This window comes from Phaethon aethereus (genome assembly GCF_964289735.1).
Source record: "Phaethon aethereus genome assembly, chromosome: 14".
Lineage (NCBI taxonomy): Eukaryota > Metazoa > Chordata > Aves > Phaethontiformes > Phaethontidae > Phaethon > Phaethon aethereus.
Genome location: NC_138590.1, coordinates 16017474 through 16030599, shown reverse-complemented (window position 1 = coordinate 16030599; position 13126 = coordinate 16017474). Strand labels below are relative to the sequence as shown.

Sequence of the window (13126 nt, the reverse complement as noted above, 5' to 3'; positions counted from 1 at the left end):
TTTCATTTAAGCTTTTTGAGGTCTTTTCTGGGGCAGGTAGGAACATCCCTTCCACACACAAACAACTAGTCTACTATTGGGCTTAGTTTTGAATCTAATATCCATATAGTTCATTATCATATACATGTGGTCCAGTAGCACCTTGATTAATGTACAACAAATACAAGACATAGTCCCTACTTCATATCATTTGTAAGGAAATGGTGAACATGGTTTAGATCCTAAAAATAAAAAAAGAGAAAAATGGTCATCTGCTCAAGAATGACAAATACTTTAGTGCATTCATTCTAGTCTGAAACCTTTTGTCTTTAATTTAGAGCATACCATGTAGTTCTCAAATTCAGAGCAATTACCTCCCCCTTCCTATCCTCCTAGTGTCATGTTACAAAATAAACAGTACTGTATTAATTGGAACCCGATAGATTTTTTTTTTCCAAATGGTAATGCAGTATCATTTTTCTTTCAGTGTGATAAAACCCTCTAAAAGATGCATCTCAGCATCAACAAAATTAGGGAATACACTACATACATTAGAGGTTGAGTCCAGAGTCATTTGCTTCTTCGGTTCAGCTTTAGATATGGTTGTGGTGGTGGGTCTTTAAGGAATACCATCTACACTCTGTGCCCTCCTCAGATTTGCCAAGATTCACAGTAAGAAAAAGCAACAACAGTGGTGGGAAGAATAACTAAGCAATAGTCATACTTCAGATTATTTGCTGTAAAAATTCATGGTGTTTGTATGACTGTCCCATGCTGATGTGGTCTATATGTGACATACATATGGGTGAGCGATGTCAGTTTTCATCTACTGGAAGCTTATACCTGTAGCAGTCAGTGCTTTGTTCAACAAGGCTTGGGGACTGCTAATGTAAGATCAAGTTGTTCTTTCTTCGTTCAGCAATTAACCAGATTGCTGCTGTGTCTGTGTTTGATTTAATTTTACAATCCCCAGAGGGTTTAAAGAGCTGCTGTCTGAAGCACCTGCTTCTGAAATATTCATGTGTGTTTTCTGCTTTCTTTTTTTTATACTTTTCCATTCTCTTTCGCAGTACCATGGTTCGCCATGCTCCTGATTTTCTTATGATTTCCTTCAGAGGCAAGTTACAGTGGTCCTGATGCAGTTTGGGCACAGCCACAAATAGCCTGTCCTTCCTCTCCATGTATCATAGTTAGAAAAGCGTCATTGTGCACACAGTTCTGTTGATTTCAGTGGATGAATCCAGTTCACCCATCAACGTTAGGCAGTCAAAAAACCCAACAAAAAACTCAAACAAAAGAAATTGTCTAAATCCCAAACAGGCATCTTTGGAATCAGTAGTGCAAAATGTTTGCGGATTTCTTTTCCTTGACCTACTGCAATAATCTCTTAATCTTCAAGTCTTTCCTAAAATAGTGGATCTGTAAATTTAAAACATAAGAACAATGAAAAAAGCAAACATAAAGGTGGTTTGTTTTTTTTAAATCACTCTCTTCAGATTCTCACTTACACCAAACCGTTATACATCTCTAATAAGAGATGTAAACTGTAAGAAGATAACCTAGGGCATTTTTCATCTGCACCAGGCCTCTTTTGCATGGGTGCAGCACTATATAAATGCTCGAGTGGAGGGAATTCTTTAAACAGTGGATAATTTGAGATTACAGTTACCTTTTATCAGTGCAGCCTCAGATCTGTAGATTAGTCTTAAATGGAAAAGACCTCCATCAGAGGTCACATTTTAAATGCCAGCGCTTTACAAGCTTTGACTATCAGTGCAGCACTTTGGAGGTACTTTAGAAATGAGCTGATAAAATGAGTAGTCACCTTAAGGATTTCCACCTGTCTTTTTCTGTCTGGTTTTCCGGACTTTCACTTTCATAGGAAGCCAGATACAAACCTGGAAAAGGGAAACGTGTTATTCCAACAGCAACAGTAATCCCCCCGTCCCTGCATTTTTGTATGTCTTATATTGTACCACACAGCAAGAGAAACTTCAAAACTTCCTGGTCCATCAGGTAGCTGGTAATCGGTAGGAGACTGATGTTTAGCTCAGATGTCTACCTTTGGAAAGCTGCTAGGTTAATTTTGATGGAACAGTAAAGCAGCTCAGAGTTAAAATATGTTAGCATGACCTTCTTAGAACAATATTAAACAGTTACATCGTCTCTGGTTTTGCATATAGAGATCTGGCCCCATTTACTCCTTCACAGCACTGCTACCAAAGTGTTATATGAACATTAAAAAAAGAGACAGCGAGAACTGACAGCTAAACAAATAAACTTGTTAAAATTAAGGATATTCCCATTACTTAACACAACTTTATCTTCCTCAATCTTTTTAAAGCTTATGGGGACATAGTATCATAAATGAATACCAAACACCTTCAAGATAAGAATGAGTTACAGAAACCAGAGAAGGAACACAGTAGAAGAAAATAAACAAGTCTTTTTTTTTTTTCTGCAAAACTTTGCATTGTAGAATGCATTTTATGATACCAAAATGTGTCTAGGCTGTAGAGTCTCCTCTGCAAAAGCTGGCGATGCATTAATATCTTACTGTCTTCACAGATTTTTTTAAAAATTGGCTGTGATTTGCATTCACACACATTTCCTCATTTGACTGTTTAGCAATGCTTTTAGCGACGCTTATTCTTTAATGCTCAAACCATCCCAGTATTCAAGTCCGTGCTACAATTCAATTGCATTTTAGTATTCAAGTGTTGGCCCACTATTCCTCCACACTGTGACAAGTGTAGCGCAGCATTTCACGTACCACTGCTGCATCTCTAATCTACTCTCTCACCGTTTACTCACGGCAGGTTTTTCTGCTCTGCGCTTCCCCTGGGTAACAGGGGAGGCCTGCAGTGGCTTCTGCAAAGGGCATCTCATGAAAGCAGCATGGATATATAGGAGGTCATGAGAGAGAAAATCTGCAAACAGTTACTGGGTTGAGGTCACCCTTTTTTGGTCCAGCAGCCTGAAAACTGTACTTTTAAACACCACCTCTGAGATACCTCTGACTTTTACTTTCTGTCCCTTTAGAGTCTAGAAACAGAACAAATGCCTCCATACTATCTCCTTTCAATACATACTACTTTAATCAAATTAATTATTCTATTTTGGTAGCCATTATTCTTAGGATTTAGGTAGGATTTTTGAAGCAGTATTTTGTGTTCTGAAGTAGTCTGTGAAATAAAAACTGTCTTGTCTCCTTAACTTGCATTAGTACAGAAAGCTGCCTCTAGAATAAAAAAAAAATAAACCCAACACCAGTATAGCTTATGGGAATATAGCTGTAGACAATTCTGTGCGTGACAACGTACCAAGAGGCAACTAATGTGAACCAATATGAAATGATACGGTCTGACATGCTGGATACCAAACTGAAGAGGACACATAAGTATAAAAAGACAATCAGAGAAATAATTTCAGGACAGGGCTTTCATAGCTACAGCTTAAATTGATTACTAGAAAATATTTTTCTTTAAAACTCTTTTCTGTAGATATATTTCTTTGGTGTAGTGGCGGAGGTCAGCTGGACTACCATTGCCCTGGGCTGTGTTCACTGAAGAGATTAGTTCTGGCTCCATCTATCACAGAATGAGCGGCTAAGGGACAGCTGACATTCACAGCAGTCCATGACATGGTTGTGTGGCCTCTTTTCTTGGTTACAAAAATAGGGCCACAATGGCAACTTCCTAGACAGTGCCTTATGGAGAAGCTATGGACAAAAGAAAAGCAATCAGGCAGCAGCTTCATGAGCTAGAAGGTTCTACTTGCAAAAACCCATCGATAGACTGGCGATAAACATGCTGCATGACAGGAAAGCTAGGAAAGAACCGGGACTGGTCAGTGAGAGAGATCACCAAAGCATGGATCAGAGTGTTAATTAGTAATGAGGAAAAAACATATTTTCAGTGATTAGAGATTGTACAGAGGCTTACCATCTTCAGTAAAAATGGGAGCAGTATGCAAGTAGTGGATAATGTTAGGGTCTTGTTCAAAGGGACACTCCACTTGCTTCCATGTTATAAATTCTCCTACTTGCTTAGCCAGTTCCAGAAATTTCTGTAAACGTAAAACCATTACACTCAGATACAGTAAGATTATCTAATACAACCACATCCAAGCAGAAGACTGATTCCTCATGCCAACCCCAAGGTTATTAGGAGAAAAGAGCCTTGCATGTGTTAGATGGGTACATTTTCACAGGTCATTTACAGGGGAAAGTGAGAGGAAAGGGTGCGCTACATTCCTTCTTGCAAGCCAATTCAGTTTGTACTTAGATGAAAATGTATCCATTAACAAAGTTATGGGTTACACATATGTACTTTAGAAGACAAACTTTGATGAAACAGGAGGGAGCAGAATTAGATATAAATTACATAAAGTGGAGTGACTCCAATGCCTCATAACTCTTTAGGTCTTTTAACAGTTCTGATACTAAGGCAATGCCAGGCTCAGTATTTTATGCATTACTCACTATCTCACAATGCCAATAACGGAAGGAGAAGTTTAATGCAACCAAAGTGATGCTGAAAAAATGATTTACAAAGAATCTGAGAGCTCAGAAAGTATTTTCTCATTGACACTGGGCAGTTCTTTCAGAAGGACCCCACCTCTGCCCTTCCACCAGCCTACAAGAACACAGCCACCACAATGCAGAAACCGGAGTGCCTGCACACTGCCACTCCCAACAAGTTGTACTAGTGTAAAACCATCCGCTCCAGCACAAAACTGGGATTACTCAGGATATGGGACTAATACTACCTAGTTCCAGGCTGTGAGGGAATATAAATCCTTCTACTGCATTTAATAGAAATTATTTTGTGTAAAACCTACAGGCAGGAGATAACACATTCAAATCCTTACATCAGCGGCATGACATTTACCGTGGCTGTGTACTCCTTATGTAATTCTGTTTGTATTCTAGTTTTTCTCCAATGACCACAAGTAATTTATAATTTACTTTGCCAAACCTCTTTATTAAAAATGAGAAAGGGATAAAAAGGCAGATAAAATGAAGTATAAAGCATTTTATACTGACTTGTTTCTCTGTGTGTGTTCAGGAAAAATAGTTTCCCATGTTTTCTGAAAAAGTTATCTTGCCCTCCAAGCCGTAAGTATAATCATTTATACTACTGACATTATGTTTCTAGCAGCCAACCAACATAAAGCAAGTTAGGATGATCTGCGTGTAATGTTTATCTTAAATATACTTATTAATTCTTTTAAAAAACATTCTGGGATTGGTTTAACCTTCACACAGTCACTTGAGATCATTCCTTTTGGCATATTCAGACTTTGTTGGCCTGCACTGAAATTGCAGGCCAACAGTCTCAGATAGTGCTGTCAGAATGGGATAGATGAAAACAATTTTCAGATCTTACTTCAAAGTTGACGTGTCCATTTGGAAGGCGATTAGCACATCCTTCGTTCAAAAAATAAATGTCTTTGATCAGTAGGCTGAAGAAGGGGATCACAATCTGTGAAGAGAAATGACATAACTATTATCTTTCCAGTTCACTATTTTCTCTGCATGAAAGAAGAACTCAATCAGGAGAGAGAGGAGAAAAAAAGAAATACTAACTTTTCAGTGTTCTGTGCACTTAAAAAGCAGTATAGTGACAGGCAAGCATAAGGGCAGTAAGGTACAGAGGCACCTTCAGCCATCAGGAGGATGTACGCTGAAGTGAATATGAACTGAAGACAATGTTCACTCAGCAAAGTAACATGACTAAGAAAATGCTAATAACCGAGCTTATTATTAGCAGCCTCACTGTTTGACGACAAGATCAGACAGCAAAGAGCAAAATAAAATGGCAGAACTCTTCCTTTCTCTGTTGGGTCTTTATAAGCAAAGATGTTGAATACACAATTCGAGCAATTTAAAGACAGCTGGGAACCAAAGAACCAGTATTGTCCCTGAACAAGGAAAGACAGAATAAAATTCGATGACAAAGGACTTGCCTACAAACAGTTAAGGAGCTGTTTCATTTTCAACAGCTCCATGCATGGCTACCTCTCGAGGCATGTAATTTCCTTCCTGGTGCCTGATTAGTACAACCTGCTTCTCCAAATTAACCTGCAGACAGTAGGATTGAAAATACTAAGTTAGTTGACACGAAACTGCCAACAGTAGCCAGAGAGATCATTGTAGTGCTCAAAATAAGCCCTGAGCATCATTTAAGGCAAAGTGGCATATAGCAGTGATCCAAGCCTTCTCTCTAATGCCATCAGAGGCAGGTCGTAATTTGCTATAGGAAAAGTCTACTTCTAGGTAAGACTCTTGAAATTAATGGAATTACAGCAGGGATAAATTTGATGCCAGATGTTCTACGGCAAAAACCAGCTACAGCACTCTTGAAGTGCATTCCCAGCACTTCAGCAGACTCCCTCTGGGTCCTCTTGTGTCATAACTCAAAGGGAAAAGAAAGATAATACGAAGGACCAGTCCCTGACAAAGCTGACCCCCAGGGCTCTGGGATTCGATAGTCAAATCTGAGTCTACTCATCGCTCCAGCACTGGCACTGTGATAGAAAAAGGCCACTGGGAGGGTTTGAGCTCTAAGGTCAACAGCCACCTCAGTGAGCATTTTCCTGTGGCAGCAACATCTGTCTTTTAAGCCACTAAGTATAAACTTAATCACCATGAACTTAAAGGGAAGCACATCGCATGGTAGAGTGTCCAGTGTTTCCACTGTTCGGTTTGTAAATTAACTCAGCTGTAGCTTAAGTGTGCAGCAAAGTTACAAATGCTCTCATGGCACGCAAGACAGGCCAAGGGAGCAATCCTTTAGTTAAGTATTTAATGTCTTACTGTTACTCCATCTCATGCTGTACATCAGCTGTAACGGGATATGAAATGGACCTAGAACAGGATTGGCAGCTGTTATTTTCCAGTCTACAGCCTTCACGATGCAACAGTGAGTGTGAGCAAGTCATAGACGTGACAACACTTACTGAGGCAAGGAGTCTACAAGCCACCACCAACTCTTGCTGTGAAAATGGAAGCCAATTTCTGTTTCAGATAAAATACCACATGCAGTAAACTGCTAAAGATCTGCATCTCTGCTGGCTTTTTTATGGGACAGCCATAGATAAACTCTGTCATGTCAGTGCAATAGCCATAAAAAAACCCCTGGACTGACATGCCAAGAGCCACCGGCATTATCCCGATACATCCCACTGACATAATATAGGAATGGAAACAAAGCACAGCCTAACCCCTCAAAATCCTGAGCCCTCCTATCAGGGTGAGGTGGAACAATTTCTAGTCAAACTGAGCTAAGTGTGTTTCAAGATTCACTTCTATATCATCCAAACTAGATCAATCAACATGAGGTAAAGAATGCTATTCAGTCTATGTGGTATATTTTCTACCAAAAATGATAACTCTATAACCAGTGTGATTTTCTAAGGTGGAAAGATACAGAGAGCTGGAGCCAGACACTGATGCCCAGCTAGAAATTACTGCCAGGTTCTCTGTATGTATTTTTTGCAGGCAGATGTGAGCTTGTTCTGCCCTGCTCCATGCTGCCAGGGAGCTAGGTCACGATCATTAGTGGTACTAAACATAAACGAAAAGCCTTGCTGAGAGGGAAGGTATATGAATGTGGGCTCAATGCCATGCTAATACGGCTACAAAGCCACCAGCCAGCTCCAAGTGTGGGTAGAGCTTGTGCTCATATGCATCCAAAAGGCATCAGAGACATAGGCATCAAGGATACCAATTCTCTACAATACCTAGGATACCAATTCTCTACAGATTTCCAGGGGATTTCTGTCTTTGGGTCACCATTTATTCCCCCAATAAAAATATGTTACCCTGTATGTTTTTTTTTCCAAATAGGAAAAGCAACAAAAGTGGATATAGTTACACTCTAATGTTGGCTTCAACCCAGGCACTTTGCTAGCATAAAATCGGGGTTAGTGCCAGAAATTTCACTCGTATTTCACTCCCTTTTGATTCCCCCCTCCGTGCCATCCAACCCACCCACATGCTGAAGGACAATTGCCTCCTGCAGAAAGAAGAAAGCTAATGAGATCGGACATGTTCTTCCTCCATAGTATCAGGCAGAAACAACGCACAGTACTGCACTGTACATACTTCCAACATTTCAAAGCCAGAGAAATGTCATTAGCACAATGCAGGGTTTCCCAGTGGAATGACTTAATTTTGGAGATGGCATAGGTCAGCTGACTGCACAGATAAAACTAGACTTAGTTCCTAACAAGTATACCTCTCCGAATTCTGCATGAAACCATCAGCCCTTCTTCATTACCAGTTCTCTTGCCCTGCACTTTGGAAGGTTTATCTTCTGCTGCTGTATTGAGGGCTGCCTTGCTGTGCCTTTTTACAAGCCTGCTCCTGAGCAAGTAACGAGTAGTTATAACTATGCCGTTTACACACAGAGAGAAGGGCTGTATGAGAACAGTGAGGACTGAGGTCAGGGGATTCTCCATGGGTATATCGAGACCCTTCTCCTCCAGCCTGTGCAACAGTCTCACATGAGCACCCTGAGGATGAGGATGGAGCAGGTGACAAAATCAGGCAGTGCTCTTTGTGCCAGAAGGCCGGTGTCACACGAGGGATTTGGGTGAGATGTGTGCACAGAGTAGGAGGAGGGAGGGTGCCCCAGGTCACTGGCTCACCCTGTCTCCCTCAGGATATAATTTAGGCGCTGAGCTGTGCTTCTGCTCAAGTGCTGTTCAAAATTCAGCAGGCCAAGACACCAGCCCTGAGGAGAGAATAAAGTAATGTTTCTGGTGAGGTTGCCAGTTAAACATTAGCTCCTCTGAGCCTACACGCAGTTCTTCCTGTGAGACATAACCCACTGCTTAGTTTGTTGGTCTGCAACAAGAGCGCTCCCTCCAGAGCTCCTTCCTTCTCAAGCAGATGGACTGAGGCCTGATGCCTCCACCTGGGCTTCTGGGGTGGCCACTTGTCGAGAAGAGGGGTGGAGAAGATCAGATCTCAAACTCTGGTAAGCACAATTCAGTTTCAAGATAAAAATTTTCTTCAGAGTGAGCTCTGCCACAAGTTTGCCAAGAAACAACATTTTCTGTCAAAAAAGTGACCATGTTCTTTCAATTTTATTCAAACTCATTAAAATAAATAACCAATAATCTATCTTATAAACAAATGTCCTTAATTCATCCAGCAAGAATTACAAAATCTTGATACAAATTCTGTTGTATCTGACACTGTAAAATACCCAGTGGGAGTAGCTACCAAATCATATGCTTGAACATTTTCTTGAACTAATGTTACCTACACAAGGGAAACAGAACATGGGCTTTTTCTTATGTAAAATAGATTCCGTTCAATCTAATAATCTCTCTGCCCTCAGACTTAAGCCGCTAGGGGTAGAGATATGACAGAGATTGCTAACTTCTGCAGGAAATTAAGTAAAATGATAAAGCAACTGTTTTGAATATATGACGGTCGCAGAAGAAACGAACTGCAGAAGCATCTCAGACTGACAGGTCCTCACTGCAGAGTGTGAGAATGACAAGAATTTCTCTGCCAGTCACAAACATACAAAGACATTGACTCTTCTTTGCGCAGAGCAGTGCTTTTCAGAACAACTCGGTATACTCCCATTGCAGCTGAGTCAGCCTGCGACCAGATGCTGATCTCATTGCACTGTAAATGCTGTGAGATTCCATTAGCTTCAGCAGATTTACATCAAATTTACAGCGATGTGAGAGTAACATCTGGCCTGGCTCCTCTAGTGAATGAATACTAAATTCCATATTATGCTTGTTCATGCAGCATCTACTTTACCTTAGCCACGCTCTGTGCAGAGAGTACCCATTTATGACTATGTGCAACTGAAATGTTAAAAACAAACCCTCTTTCATAAAACAAACAAAAAAGAAGAAAATTTAATGGAGAAATAAGAAAATTAACAAGAAGCACACTGGGGCACAAAGCAGGAGGATCCTGCACTAACATGTCATCAATCTGATTTTTGCAGCATCAATGACATCTCAGAAAGCTACATATCTGCCACAAACACTGATAAAACACTTCAATATTTGTTCACCGAGATGGCAGCAACAACCAAATGAAATGAAAATTCATGAGGACAGAATTTCACCCCAAATTTGCTGCAATGGATTCAGACCAGACTTCTTTGCAGGACTTGTGGTAAGTCATCTTTCCCTAATGCAAATGGAGAACCACTTCATCTCCGAGTGCTATGCCCTTTGCTCTCTATCTCAAATCACACGCTGCGCAGTAGGGGCTTGTTGGCACAGAGGCCTGGCTGGCACAGTTGTAACAAAAGCACAGTTCCACCTGGGCCTGCCAGGCTGATGTTCCATACCAAAATAAAAGTAATTTTAGTCTGGAATACCTGTTCCATCACGTTTTTCAGTTGATGTGAATTTTCAAGGAGTACAGGGATTCTTGCAACAAAGTCCTCCACGCTGTGTGTCCTGACCTCCCTAGCTCCCCAATGTCTAAAAGCAAGTCCAGAAAAGCCCTGTGATCCATCTCAGACTCCTTTTGGCCACAGATTTACATTTTCAATTGCATTTAGCAGTGCACAACCCTTGCACTGGTGTCCCATGGAAGGGAGGAAAGCATTTGCGTCAAGTCTTTGAGCCACTGACCCTCAGCAGCAATGCACACCATCCATTTGGGGATAAATGAAATGTGGTCACACCTACCTTCTCCCTATTGCTGTGTGCGGTGAGCGATCTGTGAGCAGCGCCCCGCAATGCTGTTCTGTAATTATAGAAGTTACCAGTAGGGTCCATCTGGTGCTAGATACACAAAAGACGACACATTGGTTAGGAAGCGACCTGAGTCCTCTGAAGACAACTTTACCCTCAGTTGTAGCAAACCCTGAACAGAGCCTAGCCTACATCTTCAAAAATCCACAAAAGCCTTGAACCGAAAATACAGTGAAAGATCTACAGATTGTGGCTGTTTGTACCTTTGATTTTTCTAGTAACAGCTTACTGGGTTTTTATGTGAAGAATAAGGACTGCATGTTTTGTATATGCCAAATCCTGGTATCCTCAATACAAAAACCAACCTTGGGCCTTGTTCAGCTTGTTCAACCTTGAGAGCTTTACACTCAGCATTGTGTCTGTGGCCAAACAAAAGTGGCATCAGTGGAAGCACTATGGCTTGCAATCAGGCTCGTATTTTTGTTCTTTTTCCTCCTCTTATTTACTTGAGTGCTCCGATTTCCCTCTACGTATCAGCAGCTTCACACCTTCCTCACTACACCTGAGAAACCTTAGCCAGAAACATGTCTATAAACATCTTGTGCCTGGATAAAAATGTCAAAATTCACAAACAAAAAAAAATCCAGAATATAATTCAAGCAGTTTATCAGCACTTTTTTTTTTTTTTTTTTTTTTTTTTTACCTCAAGAATGAAAAATTTGGCTGTTTTCACTTTTGACCAAGTCTTCTTTAGCCTGGAGACTGGACTCATGTTCATCCCAGCTGTGAGTGAGAAAGAAGAAAAGAAAGCCATGGATGAGAATCAGGTTTCCCCTTTTCATCCATGACAGCTGATGGAGAGACCTGGTTAGAAGTTGTACTTACAAATGATTGCCATCAGCGAATTAAAATTCCCTATGTTAAAGCACTCTCGGGCAACATCAATGAAGAATTCGATGACTTGTGCTCGCTGTTTCTTTTTTGCAGGCTGCAAATTAAAATAAATTAATATCTCTAATAAGCATATGCAGAATTGGAGGGCATCTTGGGTATTTGTTACATACATAGCAGGGGTCCATGTACAACTTGGGTCATCGTCTGTCACTCACTGGCCCTAATTCTGTTCCACCAGTCCAGTGGATGCTGGTGACTGGCAGCCTCTAAAATCAAAGCTTTCATTGCAGTGACACAGAAGAAATTCACGGCAATTCCCAGGCTTGCCTCAGTTAATGTCTTAGCGTTGGAACAGGCAGGCCAAACAGCCCCGAAGCAGTGCCTCAGCTCCCTGCTGGCCTCCCTCACGTCAGTGGGCACATCAGCACAGACATTCCTAAGGGCAGGATTTCACACCCATGTAACAGCAGCATCTTTGTCCCAGAAAGACTTTGTTTCACTGTATTAATCCCTTTCCCCTCTCCTGGCTCTTTCGGCAATATGGCCAAGGAAAATGGTAGCTTGCATTTTAAATACACATTTTAACTGGACTGGAATCACCCCACCTTTTCCAAAGATGATTGTCAAACGGTAATGCTTTTGAGTCACGGGCTATCTAGGCTGTTTATAGCATTACTATTCCCCCCTTCCACATCCTTTTCAAAGGAGAAAACATTCATTTCATTTTGATGGGGCCAAGTTAATAAAATCACTACCAAGTTAAAAAAAAACACTAGTCACAGCTACAGTATTGGGCAGCAGGACAAAGAGCCATGCAATGGGAATTCACAAGCACAACAGAGTTTTGAATGACAGATAACAAATACTGCTCCACTAGAATCTTTTCCAGCAGAAATCTCACAGGATAATTCAAGGCGTTTTTCCCTGCAGGGTTCATTATTCCACACTGTGCTCCTACTACATCAAGAGAACAGTGTAGCCCCTGTGTGTCACCAGCTTTGTTTTGCAATATGTTTGTCATTTATCAGGTCGCTTCTGCGACTACATATTACTAAAACTTACCGTCAGATGCCTAGCTGGGTCATAAGAAATAAATCTCCAGGTTTGCTTATTAACGTATGATCTCAAACTGGTACTTCAGGCATGCGGTAAAACATGCCACATACTTTTCACTTACCATGCAAATTTCTGTTGCTACAAGATAGCAGAGTCTATTGAACCATTTCACATAGGCCTCAAGATTACTGGTCTTCTTCTGTTCACTGAAACAACTCTGGGGAGAAAAAAAGCACAGAAAGACATATAACTGTGTTTCAGCAGCTGTCTGATCGCTAAGATAAATACTACACAAAGGTAATTACTTGGCTACATCTCTCATGCACGTGGAAGACTGTGCATTGAGGGTCCCTTTCAAACAGTCAGCGGGTAGGTGGGACGCACAGGGTCTAGCCGAGTGTGTCACACCACACAATTCACACTAGTGTATCGAAAACAGCCCCATTTTGCCTGCAGCAAGCATTCACCAACAGAGTCTGCATTGACCCTTGTTCACTGGGATATTAACAGC

The 13126-nt window shown here is 41.0% G+C and overlaps 1 protein-coding gene across 1 annotated transcript in view; it reads right to left on the bottom strand.

Moving 5' to 3' along the window:
• Nucleotides 1-1373: 1373 nt before the first annotated feature.
• RASGEF1C (RasGEF domain family member 1C) overlaps nt 1374-13126 on the bottom strand; it is a gene marked incomplete at its 3' end in the record, with an annotated part of 31424 nt that continues 19671 nt past the window's right edge. The window contains exons 7-14 of the mRNA XM_082005989.1: nt 12737-12832; nt 11551-11653; nt 11369-11448; nt 10660-10755; nt 5370-5465; nt 3924-4047; nt 1805-1877; nt 1374-1398 (exon numbers count right to left, since the gene is read on the bottom strand). Coding sequence (XP_081862115.1) covers nt 1374-1398; nt 1805-1877; nt 3924-4047; nt 5370-5465; nt 10660-10755; nt 11369-11448; nt 11551-11653; nt 12737-12832 — 693 coding nt within the window. The remainder of the gene's footprint in view (nt 1399-1804; nt 1878-3923; nt 4048-5369; nt 5466-10659; nt 10756-11368; nt 11449-11550; nt 11654-12736; nt 12833-13126) is intronic.